The sequence below is a fragment of the Bombus flavifrons genome, chromosome 4, assembly GCF_040668555.2.
Source record: "Bombus flavifrons isolate JBK064 chromosome 4, iyBomFlav1_principal, whole genome shotgun sequence".
Lineage (NCBI taxonomy): Eukaryota > Metazoa > Arthropoda > Insecta > Hymenoptera > Apidae > Bombus > Bombus flavifrons.
The window spans coordinates 580,494-606,649 of NC_138445.1; the positions used below are offsets into that span (position 1 = coordinate 580,494).

General features: G+C 34.9%; 1 protein-coding gene and 3 long non-coding RNA genes across 8 annotated transcripts in view; 2 read left to right on the top strand and 2 right to left on the bottom strand.

Annotated features, from left to right (window-relative positions):
• LOC138178776 (unconventional myosin-Ie) overlaps positions 1-15,725 on the top strand; it is a 37,723-nt gene extending 21,998 nt beyond the window's left edge. For 4 of the 5 annotated variants that reach the window (XM_069111001.1, XM_069111002.1, XM_069110999.1 and 1 more), the window contains exons 11-21: positions 9,347-9,517; positions 10,819-10,985; positions 11,141-11,354; positions 11,743-11,973; positions 12,198-12,482; positions 12,558-12,713; positions 13,227-13,366; positions 13,459-13,610; positions 13,861-14,238; positions 14,489-14,824; positions 15,197-15,725. In XM_069111001.1, coding sequence (XP_068967102.1) covers positions 9,347-9,517; positions 10,819-10,985; positions 11,141-11,354; positions 11,743-11,973; positions 12,198-12,482; positions 12,558-12,713; positions 13,227-13,366; positions 13,459-13,610; positions 13,861-14,238; positions 14,489-14,824; positions 15,197-15,273 — 2,307 coding nt within the window. In that variant the 3' untranslated portion in view covers positions 15,274-15,725. The remainder of the gene's footprint in view (positions 1-9,346; positions 9,518-10,818; positions 10,986-11,140; positions 11,355-11,742; positions 11,974-12,197; positions 12,483-12,557; positions 12,714-13,226; positions 13,367-13,458; positions 13,611-13,860; positions 14,239-14,488; positions 14,825-15,196) is intronic. The other variant, XM_069111000.1, reaches the window with a different exon arrangement.
• LOC138178790 (uncharacterized) lies at positions 5,454-6,809 on the bottom strand. Its single transcript, XR_011172804.1, has 2 exons — positions 5,822-6,809; positions 5,454-5,782 (listed from the first exon to the last, which is right to left on the bottom strand). It is a non-coding gene; the product is annotated as an uncharacterized LOC138178790 (long non-coding RNA).
• Positions 15,726-17,607: 1,882 nt separating the features above from the next.
• LOC138178791 (uncharacterized) lies at positions 17,608-20,483 on the bottom strand. Its single transcript, XR_011172805.1, has 2 exons — positions 19,890-20,483; positions 17,608-19,843 (listed from the first exon to the last, which is right to left on the bottom strand). It is a non-coding gene; the product is annotated as an uncharacterized LOC138178791 (long non-coding RNA).
• A 210-nt stretch (positions 20,484-20,693) lies between these two features.
• On the top strand, positions 20,694-25,523 carry LOC138178789 (uncharacterized). Its single transcript, XR_011172803.1, has 2 exons — positions 20,694-22,145; positions 24,227-25,523. It is a non-coding gene; the product is annotated as an uncharacterized LOC138178789 (long non-coding RNA).
• The last annotated feature ends 633 nt before the right edge of the window (positions 25,524-26,156 follow it).

Consider the following 26,156-nt stretch of genomic DNA (forward strand, 5'->3'; position numbering starts at 1 on the left):
TAAGAGTCCACGTGGAGTCGGTCTGTCAAACGATTCAAGTTTCTATCGGCAGTTATACCCGCATTCGTTCGCTTGCAAGTTTCATTTTCGGTATACCGTACTTTGTACTACTTTTAACTTTCATTTTAATCGATCATCGTTATTAGTCCGCGCATGCAACGCTTATTGTCGCTGCGTACTTTAAGAAATTACCTTTCTTTCGAACGATTGGTATTGTAACTTTTCGATTCGATAGGTTGATTTTATGTGCAGGTATATGCGTGTTGAGTACACTGCGTATCGAAAGTATACAGACGCTTGCTTACTTTTCACAGAATGTGAATTATTTAGAAAATGATGAATAGAAAGACGCAAGGTGGTGTTGATCTTCGTTGGAGTCATCGTGACACGCAAAAAGATCGGTGCCTGCGTCAAACACCAGGGCTAGGTTTTATTATTTAATTTCATCATCCTCGGTTTGTTCGATCGTTAAGCTATGAACAAGATAGGGAAGGTTCTTCCAAAGGGATAGATCGATTCTCGTGATGAAATCTGGCAATGATTAAAACCGATTAACACCGCGATGAATCCGGAAAATGTTTAATTTTACCATGTCATGAATAAGTTGATAAGATAAGAATCAGTTTATATTTCGTAAAACAATAAATATCGGTTTTCTTCGTTATTTTCTCATTAATTCCTCCGGTCGTTACATATTTTAATTACATGTACTGATAATGCAAACGGATTAAAATTTTTTTTTAGTTATTTATTTAAGTTCTACAATTTGTCCAGTAGGACATTTGGTAAAATATTATAGCTTAGTGGTATAATAATATAACATGTGGATGGTTACCCCCAGCGGGGTTCCCCCCAGTGAGGTCTGCGGGATGCTTCTTCTTCAGTCTTCTTTCTATTATGGTTTTATTCGTTTCAGCAACCAGCTGGTTTGGGTGTGTTGCAAGTCTTTCTTTATACTTTTTTGCATATCTAGCGATTTCCTCTTTGACTGTTGGAATTTTTAAATCTTTTCGTAAGTCTTCATTTCTGACGTACCATGGAGCGTTAACTATTGTCCTTAAAATTTTTGCTTGCTCTGTCTCTATTTTATTTATGTGGCTCATTGCTGCCGTCCCCCATAGTGGGACTCCGTATGTCCAGATTGGTTTCATTATTCTTTTGTATATATTTAGTTTATTCATTATGCTTAATTTAGATTTTCTATTGGTTAACCAGTACATCTGCTTCCTTTTTTCACGTATTCTGTTTATTATTGATTTTATGTGAACCTATTAAAATGTCCACACATTTATGAGCGGAAATCTATATTAATTTGAAATGTATATGAAGGTAGATTTATTATAATTGAACGCACAAAGATATTGCAACGCTACATTACGAGCTATGTTTATTTCTGTGCACTGTTACTTTGCATTAAACTGTGATACCGTGACTTTCTATCAAAAAGGAAGAAAAGCAAAAGGAAACAATATGTTGGAAATCTCTTACATCGCAATTTAAAAACGCGGAATTTAAAACCTCCAGTTACCAACCACCCTGTATACAATTTTCCTAATGTTTTTACATAACACCTTGCACTCGACACAGATAGTCAACAGAGAGGTAAATATCATGGAATACGTTTGGTATAAATTATTCTGTCAGATAATCGCGTTAAAACGATTGCTACGTTAAAAAATAAATTCAAGATGTTACGAATTGAAAGATGAAACACGAAAGAGTTTATTGGAGACTTTCCCATGGAAAGTTAGATGCTACAAATAATCGATACTAAGAAATTTATTCTTAAATATAAATCTGGTGTATTTGTGTAAAGGAAATGAAGGAAGAATTCCAGAATGTAACGCGGTTGATGACAATGGGAGTCGCGAACAGTGGCAGCGCGATCGTTGCACCGCTCGAAAAATCCGAAGTATTATCTCGAAATATTACGAAACATTGTTCATTCCAAAATACAAACTTGCGCAATTTTTAATAGAAGATACACAGGGTAGTCTGTAATTCGTGACAAAAGTGGAGGTCGGAGAAATTTCAAAAATAGTACCTCTCGAAATAAGAGGAAAATCGAAAATAATAAAGTTCCATTGGACATGTCATTTTCGAGAAAATCAAGTTTCAAATAGGTGAATTTCCATAGTTGACGTCTATACAGGGATAGATAATCGATAGTCGATGTTCTAAATATGAAAATAAGAGGAAAATATAGAATACAATTTGACATCTGAAATCTTGTTTTCGATGAATGTATTTTTCTATTGCACGCTAAATAAAATATTTGAATCGTAAAAGAAAGATAATTGTTGATACATTTGTCCTATGTGTTCTCCGATCTCGTCAAGAATTGATTAAAGAGGAAGATTAATTATAAAACTAATTAAAATACCATCGTTAAATTTCACAAAAATCCATTGGATCGTATTTCTTCGTATTTCGTACTGGCGCCAGATTAGAACTTGGAACGTTGTACGTTTCGTTTCTTGTTTTTTTACGCAAATTTTGATATTATTCGTTTTATTCTCAACGATATTACAATGCATAAATTACTGCTTTTGCTTATCGCAAGTTTTAAAACAGTGCATAGGCAATCAGGCAAAACTATAAACAAGAACAAAGACAATATGTAAAAACTTGTTTCAGCACGCTACCATCTAAAGTCGCGATAATCGTTTGCGCTTCCTATTTCAATAACAACTTTATAATTTTTCTGACTTTGGAAAAATCATACGAGACAGATTGCATTTCCCAATATACAGGGTGGTTGGTAACTGGTGGTACAAGCGGCAAAGGGGGTGATTCTACGCGAAAAAAGAAGTCGAAAATATAGAATAAAAAATATAGAATAAAAATTTATAGAATAAAAAAAAAAAACGTCAATCGAGACAACGATCTACAGTGAGATCCGTTATAACGAGACTTGATAAAGTGCACGCGTACCGACCGAAAATTCAAAGTCGATTTTCTCGAAAACAAAGCCTCAAACGGAAAATTTTTATTCTACATTTTCGACTTCTTTTTTCGCGTAGAATCACCCCCTTTCCGCTTGTACCACCAGTTACCAACCATCCTGTAGAAGTTAACGATTGAAGGTAAAGAAATTGGATCGGTGGTTTCGCGTAACAAGTGCTAATGTCATATTTTTGCAAAAGTCGGTTGGATCCGACGTTGAGTCTGTAAGCGATTCTATATTTTGTATAAAATACTACAAATTGAAATTCTATGTTCAAGCGACGATAATGGGATTTGTACATGCGAATGTCGATATTTTTCATAAAATAAACTTTCTGCGGAAAATAGCAAAGTCGATATAAATTTTATCTTCTTGTATTGAAAAAGAAAGTAAAAACGGCAGAAACGCTTGTGAAATTCCGAATTTATTTAAACACGAATTTGTAAACATATCTTTAAGCGTTAATATCTCAATTTTATGAGTACTACAATATCATTGATACATTTTGCACCAAACCACAGAGATAATTCCGAAAAATAACGAATCAGATGTAAAGCACAATCGTTACGTTATTACACTATGTTTGTTACAACACGCATCTTTTTAATTTACCTAGCAAATCTACGAATCTATATAGTAAATATAACGTTTACCTTCGTTAGAAAGGAGAAAATTTACACGCTCGTGGTTTATGCATAAAAGGGATGATATATTATTTAGTCAGTAGAAAGTGTCAATAAAATTGGCAATAAACACGGACGTATCTAACGGTAGTCATTGATGATATTGATAAAAGATTTCGCTTGGTAAAAGTGCTTTGCGCGTACCTGAAGTAGAATGTTGAAATAGGTCAACGCGAATACGATCTATTTGGATCAGTCAATGTTGCGGGTGTAGTAGCTGCGGTTGTTCGCAGCTATCTAAAAACTGGTGCACTTTACACCAATAAAAGATGACCGACATCAAGCGTTATTTCGTTACAACAAATTAAAACTACAAACTTGTATAAACTTGGAAATAATGAATCACTTGTGATAACTAAATGTCACTGGATTTCGCATTTTCTAGCATTCTGTATTCATCGGACAATTTATCGGTCATGATTTGCACGTGAATCTTAACGATGGAAATTCGAAACGGTCCTGTACGATCGAATACGCGTTACACAGATGATGGCTCTGTTTGCACTGCGGCCACGGATCGAGCGAAGGTAATGAAATAGCTAAGTGAAACGTCGCCCTCTCTCTTTTCCTCTTTCTCTCTTTCCCTCTTTCTCCTCCCTATCTCTTTTTCATTCTATTCGTTACTTTCTCCTTCGTCCTTTCTTTGATTTTCAGTTTCTTTTTATTGATTTCCACTACGATCGTCCCTATAACAATTAGCGTACTGTATACCTCATATTTCCACAGAATGGCAAGGTTTTAATATATCATAACGTTGATTCGATCCAGGATAATGGAAGAGTGTTATTTTCTAAATATTTTATAATCTTCTAATTCTTATACCGCAACTTCCTTTCCACTTCCGGTTACAATTTTCACGCGAATTTTCAAATAGAAAATTATCTGTATTAATAATATTATTACAAAAAATTACTATTAACAGATGGTTAATTTATGCTTATTCTTTCCGTTTAATCAACTACATAACTTTTCAATTGATCATTCTGGCAACGAAATTTTTCGATATTCGCAAATAGGTTCTCTTCTCTTTGTATCCCTAATTTGATGATCTCAAAGAGCACCGTCAAGTTGTTAGTCTCTTTTCATGTCCAAGAAAGTTTCCTTTAAGAAGATCGATTTATCGTTCAAACTTATAGTCGCTAATCTACAAGTATAATAATGATTTTTGTTCAGTATAATTGCTTTTTCAAACGAATAAATTCTGTTTATTATTAATTATACTTTTCTTACTTAACTGTACCATGCTTATTAATAATACTATTTATTATTATATAATACTACATTGATGATAAAACAATAAATATGTATAAACATATATAACATAAAGGTTTAGAAATATGTAACGGTGATGTACGTGTAATTATTCATTTAATCGCCTGTGCCAGGGTTCTTTTGCACGAAACGATTACATTTAAAGGAGTTCATTAGATTTCATCAGTTTTAAAACGAGGTGGCTAACGGTTTCCTTATCCATGGAAATCTCTTGGTAGAAGTATACAGTTGCACTGTAACGACAGAACGGTTTTATTTTCGACGGTGCAGAAGATGTCACAGGAAATCCTGCCATTCAAAGCTAAGAAATTGGTTAAAATGATTCGTTGAGGATTCAACTTTGAGTATCCTTTCATAGATCGTCTTGAAATAACGTTATTTTATTTCCAATCTTCATCTGTTTCGTACAATGTCCTCCACACGATATAGCGAATATTTGTGAACAAAATTTTGACTATGCTATCGTGCATATACAGGGTTTTGTTTTAATCCGCTCAAGTTTATTTAAAACGCTTTTTCGAATAACCTACTGTCTTTTAGGAGATTAGATATAATGCGCGAATTAAACTTGTTCCATTTCAAGGAGGACGCCTTACCATGACCACCAGATATGTCTAAGTGGAAGAGTTCTCGAAATCTAAATCTCAAAATGATCTTTGCTCTTTTAAATGGAACCATGTACTTTCTTATACGCCATTCGATACAGTTTTTTATTCTCTACAAAAAGGTATTGAGGTACTTGTATCTAAAAATATACAGTTTAAAAGATATTCCAATGTTAATTGAATAATTCGGTGCATGAAAGATAGAATAAACTGTACGAGATTAAAGTTAGGATATCTTTCAAAATAATCATTTTATCACGCGTGTACTTTGATACCTTTTCGTAGAGAATTAAAAAGTGCATCGAACATTGTACAAAGAAATGTACATTTCGTTAAAAAAGAAAAGTCAACTTGCAATCTCGATGGCAATCTGGATAACATTTGTAACCATCAGCCAACGTTCTCCTCATTGTTGTTGGTTATTACCTTATTACTACATAAAACTACTACGATAAATTTATGAAATTAATACAAATTATAAATAGACTGGCAATTTCTATGAAAAATTTAAAAGCGCAAAAATACACAGAGCGCGTGTTCCATGCAAAAGTGTATAAAATATCGAAAATACAGTGTTCTCCATAGTACGAAGGTCGTGCAAAAAATAATACTCGTTTTAACGTAATATACTTTTACGATATTTTTACGATACAACCATCACCCTATTTAACACCTATGGTAATGTGAAACGAGTAATTGTATTATTTATTATTATTTATTTATTATTACTTAGTCCGTGCCTTTCGGCTTTGGATGAGCTTTCGGTTTTACATCTCGTTTACCTATTACGCTTTTACATTCTATCAATCTTATATATCTTTATCTCTTTATATATCTTATATATCTCTTTTCTTATAAATATATCTACCTCCCCTCTTATCCATTCTATTATATTGCACTCCATTATATAATCTGTCTCTAAAAACTATGGCAACTTTTAGGATTTTGCCTCCTTGCTGTGCTTCCTTATTGTCGTTCCTCCCCGTCTTGTATTGCCCTTCTCTTCTCTATTATTGTTTTTAGTTCTGTTAGTCCTTCTCCAGTCTCGTTTAGTATCTTTTCTGTGTCCCTTGGTCCTCCCGTTATTTCGCATTCTTCTATTACACGTATCAGGTCTTCTTCTTTCCTTTTACATAGCCTGCATCTTTTTTCTCCCTCTTCTTTCCAGTACTCCCTTGCTTTGGTCTCGTTTCCACATCTGAATCTCGCTAATATTTTTCTGTCCTTCCACTTCATCCTCCCTTCTAAGTATTTTGGTAACTCTTCTTTGGCGATTTTTCTATAGTGTTTGTTATATTTTGATTCCCTTATCCTTCCCCCCCCCCTCTTCTGCTTCTCTCTTTCTCCTATCTTCCATAATTTGGTCTACTGTCATTCTTCTCTTTCTTCCTTCTGTGTCCCTCCATTTCTCACCTCTTCTAGTCCCTTCTTTCTCTTTCTTGCTTTTTTCCCTTCTTGGCCATTTGCCCAGAAACGAGTAATTGTATGCATTGTACATTTCCGCCGCAAGTTCACATAATCCCTCGATCGTGTCTCAAGTATCGAACCGAGTCGCTTGAAAATTGGCATAAGAATCGTTGAGATGCCGGATTAGAACATAGGCTATTTACTTTTCCTTGACTCGCAGTCGTCTTATTATCACGTTGATTGTCACGACATCCGTATTCGGGTGACAGCAAACTTATTTGACTACTTGCGAAGGATTGTCGTAGGTATTTGGAAAGATATTCTAGAGGAAATAATAAAATTATTGAATTGTTATAAAAGTAATACGAAAATGGTTTATTAAAAAAATTATTTACTCACATAAAATATCGATCGATGTACCTAACCTGTACGTGGCCTGACGGAGATTTCAGTGAAAACACGCGTAGCAGTCAACGTGTTAAAAAATTGAGAAGATCGTTTTTAGGTATATTTGCGTGCTATAAGTTCGCGCCCTTATTCATCTTGAGCCACTTGACCATCGCTGCATAAATAGTGGCAACATAGCAAGGATATCGATAACAGGTTCTACATTTTAGACATTTAATGGCATTGTTTATTCATATTGCTCGTTATTATTTACTCGAATATTTCAGTTTGCTGTCTCAAATTACCACGTTTACGATCACATACAGTTTCTCTACTCGTATTGAATTCCCGTACCCATCGTCTCACGAATGATTCGATCATAATCTTGTTACCGTAAATTGTCGAGATTCGATGGTAAATTCCTTTCGAACGAAAGTTTTCAGCATTCGTAAAGCGTAGACGTGCGAGAGATCGCGTGGCAATTTTGTCGCTCTCGCTCGCATCGATGGAAACTTCAATTTCCTCTTCTTCCAATAATGTTATAACGCGTATAACGCAATGATATTGTTAGAACTACTAAAGCGATAATTCTGCATAGCCTAAACGTTGTAAAGCTGCCTGTCCCCTCTTCGGGACAAGTCCCAAATCAAAGTGAAAGTGTTCGAAAGGTTTCTGACGATCGAATATCGACGATTCAACGCGATCCATGATCCATGATCCAACCATTCAATTTTGTACGATCATTAATTGGTAACGCAGACCCCTAATCCGGTTCAGGAATCGTATTTATGTAATTTATTACATAAACTATAGTTTCCTCAATCGCTATTCAACGACATAACAGAAAAATAGGTATAAGGAGAAATTATCGTCAATTGCGAGCACGGAAAGGTTTTAATACGTAATAAGAGAAAAGCATTTTGACTTATTTAATTCCTAATTACAATCGCCCAATATATTGTCACGTAAAAAATGACAGGAAACCTTTACCTTTATTCTATAATAAGAGTACAAGTTTACGACTAGACTGTTACCGAAAGACTGAAGCCTCGATCAAGACCCAGCCCTTCTAGATGTTTGTTTATCTTCTGCCTACGTGCCGAATTCATATAGTCCTTTGTTTTGGGTGTTGGTGTCGTGTGCAAGGCGGTTCAGGTTTCTTGAGTCGGTTGTAGATATTTGTTGACGTTACACATCAACGTTATTTGTGTTGAGGTAATCGTCGGTGAAGGTGCCCACAAACAATACTCTTGATTTTCAACAATAACGTTTATTAAACTCTTAACAATTAATAACAAATAACGATTAACACTGAACTATCAAGAATCAATAACCCGTTTCTCTAATTGTGTTTACTTCGCGATGACGCTTAACCTTACGCAGCTCGGGGCAGAATAAATCTTTTGGTTCGAAAGCAAACCGATTCTTTTCTTTGTTGTCACTACGCGCGCGTTTATTAAAAGTCCGCGAAGGTTGCCGCGTATGCATTCTTCCGAATATTCGGCGAAAGAACCGTAGAGATATCGATCGATTCGAGTGGTCGAATGCCGCCACTGTGTCTTTAAAATGGCGTATAAAATTCTCTTTAATCCTCTTTAATCTCATTAAATTTTCTAGTTTCTGTGCTACATTATAGGAGATTTGTATTTTGGACGTTAAGTGAAATCTAATGAACATTTTAAGCCCGTGATACGCGTTTCGCTCGACTACATACAATCGTTGATGCATTTTTTGCAATACTAGCAAATTTATATTCTTCGCTATCTGTATGTGTCTCATCGAATAATAATATATCGCCATTTGTAAAAAGTAGCTACTCGCCAATTCTAAGTGTGAATTAGTAAGTGAGCTGAAACACCGATGAAAGCTATCCGAAGCCATATAATATGTAACAGAATTTACTCGATAGAATTTAATGGGAGAGCTATATGAAAGCGGCAAGAGACCGCTGTTACAACTAACAGGCGCAAAAATAACACTGTTCGACGAATTTGAACTTTTGAAGAGTTGCTTTTGAAAATAGTTAAATCAGTGATAAATTTCAGGAAGAATATGTATCGGAAAATATACAATGGACTCCGATAGAGTATTTTAATAATGCGGTTGTCGTCGAGCTTTTGGAAGGTAAACGTCCACCAGGTCTCTTCTTAGTACTTGACGATGTATGCGCTACTCTTCACGGTGGTAGCGCTGGCGCCGATGCAGACTTGCAAAAGGTAAAATCCAAGCAGTTCATACATGCATGTATACTAATTTTATACAAAACAGTCTTTGCGATAATACTGCTAATTGAAAAATTAGTAACAGTTTTATCGTAATACGAATGAGTCATTACTCGTTATATATTCGGATATTAAGAACAATACTCGTTGTATATTGTTTGAATAATCTGGCATTAATTCAAATTCCCTTTGTAGGAGATTAACCCATTCGCAAGCGCAACAGTGTCGCGTGGACTGGCTCAAATCGTGTATAATTGATAAACGTAACGAATCAAGTCGCTGGATCAACACACGGAGTTATTATTGCATCCGCCTCGAACGTTTTACCGTTTCTTCGCGTATCTTTATTCGTCGTTATTTATCGTCTAGCGATGTATATTAATCTCTCTCGATCTCTCCGTTTCTTTAGTATTTATTGTATTTACAGTTCCTTCCTTCAAATTTATAAATTTTCAGTCGTACGTTACACGGTGTTCAATTGCTGTATCCACGTTTCTCATGCTACAACGTTCATTACTACTCTCTTCGCTTGTTTCAATAATTCTACGTTTTGGGTCGAATGGATTAAACGGCTATCAAATGGAAATACCATACAAATTAATAAATATGGTATGTGGAGGATGTGTGTATGGTTTGTTGGTTGTGTTTTAAATGACGAGATAACTCGAAGTTGAGAACCGTCATTTAAAACACAACCAACAAATCACACACACATCCTCCACATTGGTGACCCCGACGTGATCACTTGATATGGAAAACCGTCAAGTGTATTTAAAATAATTAATAAATAAATAAGTACAGACTATGTTCGCTAAGACGCTGGTACTAGCGGATTCGCTAAAGACCGTGTGTAAATCGCTAATAAAATCGCTGAGATAACTGACTGATCAAAACTCATATTGATTCGCACGACTGACTGATAACTGGTTGATAACTGAACTGTTACGGTCGCGTTCGTTTATTTATACTGGTCGGGGGAGAGCCGAAAAATTTGAATTCGAGTTTGCTTGCCAGTTGCACGTAGCAGCGATGTTGTTTTGCCCGGAGATTATTTATTATTACCTTATTTGTATCCTAACAATATTGATACTCCGAGGCAAAACAACAACATGATCTAAATTGTCCTCTAGCTCATGTGCCTCTACAGGTACATAAGAAATGACATTAACGCGATGCGTTTCATAATTCAGTGATACATAATTAATATTATAAAGGGTCGGATGATTTATTTTCTCAGTTCTCATTCAATTAATGAATTTTTGTACTAACAGAAACTTTATTACATTTATTTACAGAAACTTGCAATTGCATCTAACAAACACGAACATTTTCAAAGCACGCAAGACGGATTTACTATTATGCATTATGCCGGTATAGTTTCGTATTCGGTTGATGGATTTTGCGATAAAAATCGCGATGTACTTTTTTTAGACCTTGTGGAACTAATGCAAACAAGTACGAAGTAAGTCATTGCTATTGTCTTTTTACCTGTTTACTTATTAAATTTCTGTCAAGTAAACGTGGAGATTCCTACGCTCCTATATTTAGTTTTATTTTAGCTTGATCTACTGGCAGGTGTATGTAAAATATCTATATTTATATGTTGTGAATTTGCAGTTCTTTGATCCAGAAATTGTATCCGCCAGAAAGTCAAACAAATAAAATAAAAACGCTTAGATCCAGACCCACCACTGCGGGTAACAAGATTAGAAATCAAGCAAGCCGATTGGTCAATCAATTGATGAAATGTACACCACATTATATCAGATGCATTAAACCAAATGAGACAAAAAGACCACGAGATTGGGATTCGGTTAGAATAAAGCACCAAGTATGTCTTTTCTCTCATAAAGTTAACGAGACTCTTGTTTTTATTTGTTTGTGCATGTTCAATTTAATAATATCAAGACATACCATTTTTTACATATTCCTATTTAAGAAAAGAAAAGGAAATATTTATATATATTTATATACTGTATATTTATACAGTAACTTGTTTTTTGATATAAGTTAATTTAACAATTATGTAGAAACCTCGAATCTGGGATCCAGCAACTATAAACTTTTTTATTCACGCTTAAATATATATTTTAAGTACGGTATATATATATATACGTATATGTATGTGCAGTAAATTTAAGCATTTTCAAACAACACAAAGCACGACAATTACATATTTCTCTGATTAATGTTCTGTTTTCATGTTCTATGTCATTTAGGTGGAATATTTAGGTCTAAAAGAAAACATTAGAGTACGTAGGGCTGGTTTTGCATATAGAAGACCGTTCGCCAAATTTTTACGAAGATATGGAATTCTCACGAAAGAAACCTGGCCACGTTGGTCTGGTAATGAAAAACAGGGAGTCGAATGGATATTAAAAAGCCTCGATATTAATCGATCGCAGTATCAACTTGGAAAAACAAAACTATTTATAAAAGCTCCCGAAAGTGTAAGTTTCGATAGAATAGTTTCGATAGAATAGTAGAAGTGATAGTTTCGAAGAATGATAAGAATCTTAAGTAAAACAGCGGAAAGAAGTGAAATTCGCGTGAAAGACGGAATATCGGTTGGTCGGTACAAAAACACAGCCTTTGCCGTAGAAATCTAAATACTGAAAAAATTGTTTCATATAAATCTACAATATAAATGATCAATGTCACTATTGTTTAATAGCTTTTTACGTTAGAAGAAGCAAGAGATCGGAAATATAACATGTACGCTAGAGTAATTCAAAAAGCATTCAAAAAGTACTTTGCTCGAAAGAGGCAAGAACAAGAAAGACAAGAAGCAGCTGATTTGTTGTTTGGTCGGAAAGAACGTAGACGAGCTAGCTTAAACAGACATTTCATGGGCGATTACATCGGATTGGACGACAAACCTCAAATATTAAATTTAATTGGAAGAAGGGAGAAAATTTTTTTTGCTGAAGTTGTGAAAAAGTATGACAGGAGATTCAAGGTACTTATATAAATCTACGAAAACTAGCTATTAACAAATATAAGCTACGTGTAACGATCTAATGACGATTCGCAGACGAGTAGAATAAATTTTATTCTAACCAACAAATACTTATACCTTATCGGTCAAGAGCAAATCAAGAAGGGTCCAGAGAAAGGCAAATTGGTAGAAATTATAAAACGGAAATTACCATTCAATCAGATTAGTTATGTATCATTAAGTAAACTTCAAGTAAGTAATTATGCAGAGTGAGTCAATTAGAAGTACCATCTAAAATAACTATTGCTTATATAAAGTAGCTGTTAATTGGTTTTATTTCCAAACGTCTTAGATGAATTATGTTATATTTTAAGGTACTCGCCGGATGGATGCAATTACATTTTAGAATATCTTTTATTTTGTTTGCCAGATATTTTAACTTCAAGTTACCAAATTTTATGTATGAAAAACAAGGAAAGACGCGAATCGATATCCTTGCTTTTACGTTGTCTTTGTCTTTCAAATCCCAATAGGTAACGAGTTTATTTTAGATAGTACTTCTTATTCACTCACTCTTTATCTATTGCCATTGATATTGCTGTTTTGATCATAATCATCATTGTCACTGTAGAGAAAAGTGTAGAGATGGTAATGAACCAATTCTTTCGCCAACCCATTTATTACCCATAATTATTACCACATCTGTTAATACTACAACTATTATATCATTATCGACAATCGATTATTTTTACGTATTGATTACAGGATGGTTTTCTCATTGTTCATGTGAAAGAAGATTACGATAGCTTATTAGAGTTAGTATTTAAAACAGAATTTTTGATTAATCTTAGCAAGAGATACGTCGAGGAAACTGGTCATATTCTAAATATAAAATTTAGTAACAAGTAAGATTTTTAATACATCAAACATACAATAGTGATTTGGTAAATTAAGTAACGTAACGTAACGTTATGTTAATACATTCTAACTTTTATAGCTTAGAATATAAGGTTAAAAAGGAAGGATGGGGAAGTGGAGGTACAAGAGAAATACATTTTATACAAATGGAATATAGGAACAAAGAAATTTTGAAAACAAGTGGAAAAATTCTAAACGTTTGGATTGGACCAGGATTGCCGTGCACCACTAGTAAGTTAACAGAAGTAATCGTTAGTCGATAATACAGGTACTGATAGTATCAGATGGGGTTGATCGGAAATGGAAATTGTTTATGTAGTATTCTCAAATTTGGAAAATTTATTAACAATAGAAAAGTACCATTTGGTCGAATAACAGGAGGGTTAAAAAATGAAGTCTCTCTCTATTTACAATACATACGATAGTTTTTATATTAAGCACTCGTCAATGTACTCGTACGATGTAAGCACTTACATTTTAGATCCAAATATTACTAAAGCAACGACGTCGACGAAGCAACAATACAACACGTTGAAAAATAGTCATCCTTTTTCAGCAGTTAATTTGCAATCAGACCCAAACAGATCAATGCAGAAAACTACTCGATCTGTAATTACAGAACAAAATCAAATTTTGAATCGTAAACTGAATAATGTATCACCTCCGAATACTAACGTATCCGGAGAACCTACTTTTCAACTACCTGTGAAAAAGATATCAACAGTTAATCCTTCGAATACTTTACATACATCCACGGAAACAAAAGAGAAAAAGCAGATAACAAAGCAACCGAGAAAGATACAAAATAATGGTGTGCCTCTGATGGGCATGTATACCAATCCAAACGACGTACCCCGAGGTGAGTTAACTCATTCTTTTCATCAATTTCTGATATTTTAGCAGTAAATATTAACAAAATCAATGAAAATTGTCGGGCTCATTTTTTACTGCTTCTACCTCAGATACTAATTCGGCTCTACTTGAAAATTTCACAGATCATATATTATTCACATACTAAAGGATATTTAGTTTGCCCAATGAAATTTCTTCTATCCTGTGTCACAATAATAGAAATAGTTCTGATAAATAAATTACTATTTACAATTAAGCAGGTTTACTGAAATTTCCGCCGCCTCCTTCTGAACCACCGCCACCACAAACACCACTTGCTCATCCAGGATTTCGACTTCCGCCGATTGATAGCAACGATCGCATGAATAATATTACAGACGTAAAACATAACAAAGGGATGCAAACAGTTATTGGGCAAGTAGTAAATAAAACTGAAGATAACAAGTCTCGTGTTGTTCCGCCTAATAAACCACGTCCGCAAAAGCCAGCAGTGCCTAAGTTACCTAAAGCTAGAGCTTTGTACGATTACAATCCTCAAGATCACGATGAGATAGGACTCAAAGAAGGTGACATTGTTGAGATACTTAAAGAACGTAAGTTTAACCAATTTGATAATCACTTTAAAAATAATCGAATCATAGAAATACACGATAATAACTTTTTTGTTTTGCTATTTATTGTTATTCATTGCTATAAAAGCGACACATTTACAAATCTGATGGTGGTTTTATTGGTTTTTATTGATTTTGCGTAGCAATTTTGTCGTTTAACTCTTACTCTAATTAGGCAAATTAAGCTTGAACATGAAATTTATCGCTGTTGTACGCCTCATAACGTTTAATGCATATATTCGACTTCAAATAATTAATATAGTGACTCGATTGTTTGTTAATTTCAAGCTTGTTAAAACGTAGCAAGAAATTTGAGTATATATTATAATTTTCAATGTATATCTGTCGTTTCAGACGAAGGTGGTTGGTGGTACGGTAGGTTAAAAGGACAGAAAGGGCTGTTTCCATCAAACTACGTTGTCAAGATATAAAGTACTTTGTTGTATATTTTCAGAATAATCGTTATAACGTTATCGTAATAATTTAAAAAGATATTATTTATATAGTTAAAATATAGTAGCTATTTTTCACAACCAAATGAAATGTATTTGTAAGAAATTTAATAGATTAATTTTTTGTTGTTAAAATTAATATATTTTTTATGCGATATATTCTACGCTGCAACGAAAGCTAACCAAATTTTAGAAAAGAAAACAATTTGTAAAGAAAATGGAACAACCAAAAAGTTAAAAGAACATGTATTGCTCTGTAGAAGCGTAGATCGAATGAATCTAAAGTCAGGATTAGTTTCTATTGCAACACAAAAATCTAAAGTCGTAGAAAGCATAAAGTAAAAGATAAATACTGTATCTGGTCTTTCAATAACTCCAACACCTTTTAATTCGTAATATCTATTTTTTATATTAAATATTTTCTGAAATTCTATGTTTGTCGTGATTTTTTATTCGGCGTGTAGTATAGGTTCGAAGTATTCATTTCAAAATCTCCGTCATTTCTCATTTTCTTATTCAAACTCGCAATTTCCATCATTAATAACTGTAACAACAAAGTATAACTGTATCAGTAAATTTATACGATGTACGATACTACAGAGTGCGAACTGTGTTCATTACTATACGTGTAATACAAGATACATATATTTTTAATCTTTCCGAACGGACTGCAGGAGTATAAGCTACAAATGAATATAAGAAGAAAAGTTCCATTGTTACGATTTATTATACAAGATTATAGGCGAATATCAAACACAGCTTAAAATACGATTGTAGAGAATTTTGCATCACAGGATACGAAAATTAAGTAAGTACTTTTATATTTACTTAAACCTGTATTCTAATTGTTAAAATACTTCGTTGTAGCAAGCAGTTAATATCAGTTGGTAACGATTACTCGATAGACTCTTGTTTCAAAATGCAAAATTCCCTACAAGATGTATATGTCATTCGCTTATAACTTTGTATACAAGTAACAGACTTGAAGCAAAAGTTTGTATAATATTCTTGTTTTAGTTTCATTTGCGAGTTATTCTCCTACAGGTTGCCGGGCTGATTGAAAAAGACTGTAAACAATGCAGCTTAACACGATGCTTCGAATATTTTCGTAGGTCAATATTTTTAGCGTTCCGTAATAAACAATAATAAAGCAAATATCGCAATGTATTTCCGAAATAAAAAATGTAATACTCCGTGTTCAATTATAATATTTTTATAAATGAGTTAATACTTCTACCATGGATATTATACACGTATTCGTGCAACGCTCGTTGCAGCTTACTTCTATGGGGTTATCCTGAAACGAAGCGTTTCAGATTGTGTTAACGTCCTTTATTTGCCTTAACTGCCTTTGATTAGTCAGTGAGGACCATAGATAACACGGTTGATAACCCAAAGACCAACTATAATCGATTATAGTATTCTCAAGCAGGAGTTTTACAATTCGAACATGGGTAATTACATAAAAGTACCACCGCCTCCCCTATTTCGAACAACTTTTTACTTTTTCCGTTTAATATGTTGATTTCTGTAACATTAAAAAATTGTCGAAATCGATCAGGCGGCAGTGCTTGTAAATAATTACCGGAATACGTTCTAACATTCTGCATTGTAAAATTGTTTCGTTCGTTTTACAATACAAATTTTATAATAAATTATATGTATCTGAGCCAAAGTATGAAAAACTGTTTCTGTTGTTTTTCAGCGTTTACTTATTAGTCGTTAAACAGTATTAATTGAATTTAGTCGTAAATTATAACCAACGAGTGATGTAAAATTGTTATATGGACAATTAAATAAATAGAACTTATAACAGTTTGTAAAATGGTCGGAGATACGTAATTTGTTAATAAAGATATGTTTGAAAATATAAACTAACGTTTATTTGGATGATTATCGATATCTCACGCACCTCACCGATTTCAAGAATTTTTAGATATCCCGTAGAAACGAACGTATCGAGCAACTTTTCCCTATGTGCATAATCACCGCTCGTTCTTAGTTTGGATATTTGGAAAAAGCTGCTGCTGCCATCTCGTAGAATTTCGCCTAACCAATTCTACGTCCGTGACAGCGTACGAGTAGGTACTGGTCGCCTATCGCCAGGAGACCCGTTTACGCGCATTTCCACAGGTAGTTCAAGTTTACCTGTGGCTGCTGAAATTAATCAGATTCCAGTTCGACAACTATTTTTTTAATACGATCAACTATAAAATTTACGTTGAAATTAAAGTTCGTTGTATAATGTGAAAATGGTTCGTATGTATAAGAGCGAATTGCGATAAACATCACGATGAAAGAATGTAGAAAATGGGAAATTCAGACATTTATTTATACATTTTTATGAGTTTGATTGCATCAGTGCGAAATACAAGATGTCGATCTTTTGTTCTCTATAAACAAGTTACATACGTAACATGCGCTCAAAAACATTCGCATTAACAAAGTGAGCCACCCAAATATCATGTATCGATTGTTTCAACATTTTCGAATAAGCGTGTAACTTTTCTGTTATTGGAAAATATGTGAGAGCTAGTGAGAAATTTCACAGAATACAAAACGATCTCGGAACGCAAAGTGGATATTAAATTCATCGTACGTTCGTAAATAGACGACGGATTTTTCTGCATTTGTAGGAAATTTGAAGACGGAAAATTGCACGGGACCAACACAACGTGAAAAAATATACAAAATATCCAAAGTGTAATGCTTCAATTTTCTTCCTTTTTTTTCATGGTATTCTAAAAAATAAGAATTTGCAAAGAAATCCGTGGTCCATTTATATTATAAGAGTCCGGCTTAGTTTCAGAATACGTCACCCTTTAAGTTAATTAATCGCTTTCTCTCCTCGAATTTGATAATCCCTGCGTTACAGAACTTTTCGAAAGTTCGTATATCTGGTTGCCTAGAGCTGTCGTATCGAACGTTCTCGATAACCTTACTTTTTATACTTAAAGTTACGTTATATCGCAATTGACATACGTTTGTTCATATAATTCAAGTATAGATGGTGCGTCGTCGTTGAAATTCAGTTAATCGAACAATTTGCACGGATACCATTCTAATTTCCTAGAATCGTTCCTGCGATCAAACAGACGTTTGCTTCTCATGAAACAAATTCTTCATGTTCTTCGATTAGAACAACGAATTTCGTCAATGAGTTTTTACATTAACAGGACGTCACATTCACAGTTTAGATACAAATATCGGAATTGTCACGCCGAATTATCGCGCGCGCGCATGTGTGTGTGTATGCGTGTAATGTATGTGTTTCGGTTGTCCTAAATCTTTTAGCTGAGGGCGGACATCGGATGAATCGAAAAAGACGATACAATCTGCCGAAAAGTCAGCGAAATGTGGCGTTGAAAAGAGTTTAGAACAGCGTAGGCACTTTTAGGAAAATGGATGAGAGTAAAATGCAAGAACAAGCAAGATGAAGGTTTGCTTCGATTCTCGTTTCCAACGTTCTCGCTCGGACATGTAACTTGAAACTGCGAGTTTTCGTCTTCGTTGTTCTCGCTTCCGAAACAACTGACAGTTTCGCGATGTTTAAGAAATCCGACTACAGCAGTGAAACGTTACGATTACAACTACGAACCGCAAACTATTTTTTGATTTTCTACGTATCGATTAATTTCGTTGGCGAATGCAAATCTCCTCGCTATTGTATTTCAAGAAACTCTTATACAACCGATGTTGTATAACGATATTACGACGATATAACGTTACATCGCACAAACTGTACGTTTCTGTATGCTGCATGATTTTCAAGATCTTTGAATAATATTCTTCCACGCATATACATTTATGTAATCTTCGATGCGATGGATTTGAATATAAATTATTTAAACAAACTATAAGTTATATATAATATTTTTAAATACGTTTACAATACGTAAACGTTTTCCTTTTGTGTACGTGTGTGTCACATGAGGTCGATTATGTTCGCAATTATAAAAAGTGAATTGGTTATGTTTTCGCTTCCTAACGTGGTTTCTTCGAAACGCGTCTACGCAGAAAATTTACGATCGTCGAACGAAAATGTAAAACCATCGCTTTAGTCGACTATTCTAACGATTGGAAATCCACTTTGCGAAAGAAATAACAATGGAAAGAAAGAAACGTAAAAGATCACAGCGAGAAGTTTCGTATCTAACAGGAAATAGTATCTGCGCTATTTAACCTCTTAACCTACAACTACGGGCATAGCCCGCAGTACGATGATCGAGCCAGATATAATATATAATGTAATACATAATAGCTTGTTTACGTTTTCGGCCCAAAATTCTCGAACGTGAATCGTAGGTTAAGGGGTTAAAAAGACCTTCTCGCCACAAAATCCTGCCTTATCAATCGTCGTTGCGAACTCCATTAATTTCTACCTTAACAGCACCGTGTTACGGAGAATTGACATTCGTGTGGTTAAAGAATCGTTGAATTTAAATGAAAAAATAATTAATCGATAGATAAAACGAAATTTCTATAAAGCATAAGTTATAGATAATGGAATCGTTATCTATAAATTCTATTCACGAAAGATTACTTGTTACTTGTAAATCGCAAACGATACTGAAATGAGACAGATAGAGATTTACGTAACCGTGTTAAAAAATGACCAATTAATAAACGCGCGCGATCGTAGTAGAACGAAAGAAAAGATTTGTATGATTTTGCGAAGCGAAGGTCTTTGACGTGAAACATCATTTTTTTCAAATAAATCTGCTTATTATCTACGTGTAACCATCGAACAATTGCTTTTCGTTGACCGTTTCAAATTGCCTAACATCCCCTAAACGATTAACATTAACCGATCAGCTTATTAGTAATGCTATGTACGTATATAATACAATACACGTTGCTTTTTAAAAGTAAAATACTTCATTTCGTACGTCGTATTTCTCTACTCGCGCGTTTTTATCAAATACCCAAGTACATATGCCTAAGTATGCGTGCGTGTCACATTCACATTGGAGAAAGAACGCGTATCAACGGAATATACTTTTCTTCTTTCTATCCTATCGATACGGTATAGGCCATATCACGGCAATCGTTCCGAGTCGTCTTTAACACTAGAACTATCACAGCAGACAAATTAACTGGTTTTAAAATTTTATTTTAAAATTCCTACTTCGTGTTATATTCTTTTCCGCAATGATGTAACGACTTTCGCAACGATAACTAAAAGAACAATATAATAAATTTTCTTTTCTTTTCTATGTATTCAAACTGAAAATAATTTTGTATCAAGGCTACTTATACCAATACCAGTCAAAGTGTGAAAGGGTCCTGCAATCTGTTTATCGAACGTCGATTAACCAGTTTCCTCGTTTTCTACAACTTGCCACGCGTTTTAAAAATTTGTACTACGTATCATTCGATATGACGCTAGAAATACCACACCAGTCAAAACTACTGGTTCTACAATTTTATAGATTTGTCAAGCCTCGTTTAGGGATCCCAAATGGATTAATAATAACAAAAATGTACTACATAACATGGAATTGCTTCTGTAAGAAAGTAATAAATCAATAAATATAAAAATATTCTACAATTATTACGTATTTTTTAAAGACCAGTCATTTTCACTGGTTTTGGTAGAAATAGCTTCGTGTAAACTATCGATAGTTCTAGTGTTAAACAGATTCGCGTTTCGTTATTTAGCTGAACAGCGAGAAGTTAAAACATTTTTGACGCTAAACGCGCAGTTCTCTGTTCTTTTGCGTAGAAACATCGCGAATGGTGAAAATTCGTTACAAGTCGAAGAAAAGAAATGTATTAAATTCTCGCAACATCTACGTAGAAGCACAACGACATACTTATAGACGTTTCGCGATAGACATTTGTTTCTACCGTGGTGGTTCGATGATCCGCGCATTCATTTCACATCGTTTGATTTTTATCCGCAAGCAGTGGCAAGATAACGAATCGCAGAACACGCTGCCACAACATCCAACAGATTATAAGTAAGTTTGGCACTCATCCAATTAAACTACGATAGGCGTTAAGCAGAAAATTATTAACTCGGCGTCCGCGCTCCGATTTAGCCAGAACTTTGAAAATACCTTGCTTTTACACGCAAACAACGTTTAGGAGACGAGGTATTTGGCGACTCGAAAGATAAGTCACGTTCTTAACATTTTTTCATTTTACTATAGTCGCTAAATTCGTATAATTCGCAGAAGGTTCACTGCAGCATTCTAAACTCGACGTAGCCTTTATTCGCGTAAAAATTCATTTTCACGACGTTTCTTAGCACGCAGCTATAGTTTACGTGTCGCTCGATGGTCTAGTCGTTAGTTTACATTGAAACGTTTAAACAGTTTACGTATCGTTACTCGGCTCGCGTAATTCTCCTTTCGATTCGAATAACCGTAAACCGCAACTTTCGAATTCTTCTTGTTATTCGCAAACATAATTTTTTAACATCTGTCGTAACCTTAATGTTACCACCACGTTTGTCCGCTATAGCTGTGCTAGGTTATGTTCATTACGCGTAAACTGGCTTTAAATCGGCTTAGTTTCTCACGTTGCAGCAAGTTCTTCTTTTCTCAAGGATGAAAACGCCACGACGTGGAAAATATGGAAAATCGTGTCGCAGATTTAAACGATACGCCAATACGCTGTATAGCTACGCGGAAACGTACAATCCACGATAAGAACAACAAACATGTTCATAGTTATGGCTGAACTGGAATCCAAGACACGGAAAAACCTGACTTCTGCTCCAACTGTCGGAGCGTCTGGACAAAAGGACTCTGGAAAAAAGGACAGATCGTGGTAGAAGATTGGTCGAGCGAAGCAGTGGCTGAATATTAATTACCTTTGTGCTTTGCTCAGCATTTTTGGAATCGGTTAGAGGAAAATAGTGGAATCGATGTGTTTCTTGCGAGAAATAGGTCCACGAGTAATACGCGTTTGAGAAAATAATCGGTTTTCGATCTCGAGCCGCCTCAATCCTTCTCTTAAAGTTTTTCCTTCGTGTTTCGCTTCGATCGAATCGGAGCGCGAACGTTCTACGTCTCTTCATTGTAATATACACAGCGACCACGAAGCATTTTCATATCTATGTTCCGTTGTATCTCGTTTCGGTTACTTACTTCTACTAGTAAAAGTACAGCGCTTGGTCGTTTAACTGTGGAGCAACGTACGTGTCGCAAGTTTTGCGTCGCTTTCTATTAGGCTGGTTTATTATCCGAGCAGGCAATCGAATCTCTGCACGATCTATGCACGTAGCTCATTTTTATCAGAGACATTTCATCCATCGTCGATCCTTTCTATCGAGAAAGATTTCTAACCTAAGTGTTCACGCGTTAACACCGAGGTACTTTTTTCCTTTAATTCCGCGTCAAATTTGTCACGAGATCTAAACGAAATCTAAACGATTCTTTCGTTCTCTTTTCACGGTGAAGCTTGCGAAAACTAATAAATGCTTCTGCACTATTTAACCCATTTGCATCCAAGCTTCTATCACCAAGCGCGGATTGTTACACGCGCTGCGACTGCTTTTTATTTCAGTCGCTAAGTATTCTTCAGATGCGAGAGTTCACGTTTGACCCGTTTGTCGGCATCTCGCCTATATCAGTTTATTGTATCGGCCATTTTGAAGAATTCCACGAGAAACAATACGATTTAATTTCTTATTTCTTACTTTTTTTAAATAAATAATTTTTTCTTTTCTCCTCCGTTACAAAGAATGTAAGATGCGATGTTTACGAAGTAACATTTTCTACCAATCGCTTTGAACGGCAAATTTCGGATAAACACCATGAAGAATTCGGATGTCATTTACTGCACCTTAGACCGATCGCGCGCGGCCATAGGGACCAGTTCTCTTAAGTAGAGCCATGATGCAAATGGGTTAACGAATAAAATAAATTCACTGGCAATTAACATAACACGTATACAGGGTGGTTGGTAATTGGTGGTACAAGCGGAAAGGGGGTGATTCTACGCGAAAAAAGAAGTCGAAAATATAGAATAAAAATTTTTTTTTTTAATTTTTCCATCGAGACAACGATCTACAGTGAGATCCGTTATAACGAGACGTGATAAAGTGAAGGCGTACCGAGCCAAAATTCAAAGTCGATTTTCTCGAAAACAAAGCCTCAAACGAAAAATGTTTATTCTACATTTTCGACTTCTTTTTTCGCGTAGAATCACCCCCTTTCCGCTCGTACCGCCAACCACCCTGTATATAGCATATTTTCGTGCAAGAGACTTTAACGCGAAACTATCTTTAAGCAAGAACTGCAAATTTCTTTCGATGGATTCGCGTCTGCTCGAACGTTGCACCATGAAACCAGCCGAACTAAGAAATCATTGGAATCGCCGAAGATGATTCGTCGTCGCAAAGTTTGCTTCGAAAAAGATTTTCATGTTTAATCTCGTAGGCTGGAACGTTAGAAACTTAAGCATAGAAAGAGCAAACGATTTCATTTGATTCGATCGGATTGAACGCTGGTACTGTACAAACATACCGAGTAAAAGCAACTGCTGCTTTACTTCCTTCTACTAAACACTTAAAACGTTTTATTTCATTATGCAAATGAATATTAAACGGGGGTCTTCCGTGGTTAAAAATGCGAAAAAATTCGCTTGTTGAATTTTCATATTTTTTTCAATTACAGGTATACTGTTCTTAGGAATATTTCCTGGTAGTTTCGACACGACTACTCTGTGTAAATTGAAACAAGTCTTTCTTACATGCAAATTAAATCCCACATTCTGAAGAACGCGTTTTTCTCAAAACGACATTTTTAAAGCCGCTGAACCACGATCGATCGAAATACGAACGTTTTGAAATGAAAATCGGTCGAACGAATCTTTTCTAAAAGGCTTCGACAGATTGATTCGTTAAATTAGGCGAATTGATCGATACATTGACCAAATGTCTTCGAAATTTTCCTGTCAAACGATCCTCTTGTTATTGCAGCGTCTGCAGATACCTCAGACTGGCCGAGTAAACTTCCACGATCAAGAAATCCCACCATCAAGGATCGTTAAATATCGTGGATCGCGCTAGCACGATAAATTAATGCGGAAAATACAAAATTAGAAGAAAATCTATACACTGGCTGACAGTTGGCTTCGGAACAGGACAGAAACGACCTAGAAACTTGGGCAGACTTGAGACAAGTTTGCCAAGTGGAATATCAGAAAGATTGAGAATCTCCAGTCTGGCACTGTTCGAAACGACGACAACGGAAGAACAGAAAAGAGGAGATAAGAAAAACGTTAAAAATACCACGGTTTTGGAGAAAATTTGGAGGAAAAGAATCGCTCGAACCCATTGGCTGACAACTGTTTGAGAAATTCGCACGTCGATAAAACGCATAGACATACAAAATACCGATAAATGTACCGAGATCGACACCTGGAATACATGCAATTAAGAACGAGATGTAATCGATTCTACCAAAATAGAAATTAGGTTTACAAAGGAGGCGTAAAAAAAAAGAAGAAGAAGCCCTGCACGGTTGTGAAACAAATGAATACGTTTGCATGAGAATTTAACAAAATATTCTTCAAATGTATCTTTATTAAATACAAAAACTGTCGTAAGAATAAACGTACTACACGCTTTTCCCGGAACAGTGGCCAACAAATCGCTCTCTTGCTCTCACAACCACAGAAGACCCCTTAATTCAAATTATCCATAAGAACAAACATATGAGAACAAACGTGATTCTTTGTTTCTATCGCGTGTTTCGCTTTGCACGGTAACCGAGCCTCTTTCTTAGCTTTAGCTCTTCGTGTTTCACATATTTCTTAAATCGTACTTGCAGAAAAGTAATACGACTAGATCAGAAGTAAAGATTCAGCGATAAAGATTCTGAAACAAGATCATCGACTAATCATACGTACTAGCTATTAAAACATACGGTTACAAGGTGATCGGCTGGCAAAGCTACTACAAATGTCAAATGGGAAGTCAGCTAATGATACCGATTGAAAAATATCGTGTTTTAAGGTAGAAAAACGCGAGTTCCAATTTTCATTTCGCTTCGCTACGTTCGTCGATATTTCGCTCGAAAATATTCCTCGTAAAAGCAAATTTGTTACGTTCTCGTAGCCAGATAGATTGCTCTGTATGCTTTCTTCAACGATTCGTCGTGTAATTTCTGCGAACGATCCAATACGCCATATGGAATTTATAATAGAACGAAGTTTTCCTCGTTGCAATAGGATGAATCGTGAGACATTAAGATTAAAACTAGTTTTATCATGTCTGACGACACGAACACGCGATCGACAAGAAAATATTTTATATAAAATTTAAAATACCACGCGAGTCGCATAACGAACAGAAACTATTCTGTAATAGTATGAACGTTTTCATAGTTTCCTATAAAAATAAATAGCTTTATGCAACTAGACGTTTTATATACAAATCCAATAATTGCGTAATAGCTGCGTATCGAGCTTTACAAATTAGTTTATATCGGGTTTCATTTCATCGACTAATTGTTGCATAATCGTTCTAGACAAGTACAATTCGTAATGTTAATTCTTGTTACATGTTGAATTTATTAAAAAGTCGCTAAAAATAAAAACGATCGTATCTCTAATATTATGCTGTATAGCGTTCACCGTCTTATTACGATGTTATTACGCTATTCAGCTATAAATCGATTTAATACGTTTGCATTTTAAAATACATAATAAACAGGTACTTGTTCTCTTCGATAAATAATCGTTGGTTAAACACGTTTCGACGATATCGCCGAAAACGCAAGAAACGTGCCTGTTCGTGTTTGACGATTCATCCTATTTTACACACACGCCTTCAGTTTTCCTCGTATATGTTGACAGAGTAAATCAAAATTAAATATCGATTGGTCGATGCTTGTTTGTTGCATGCT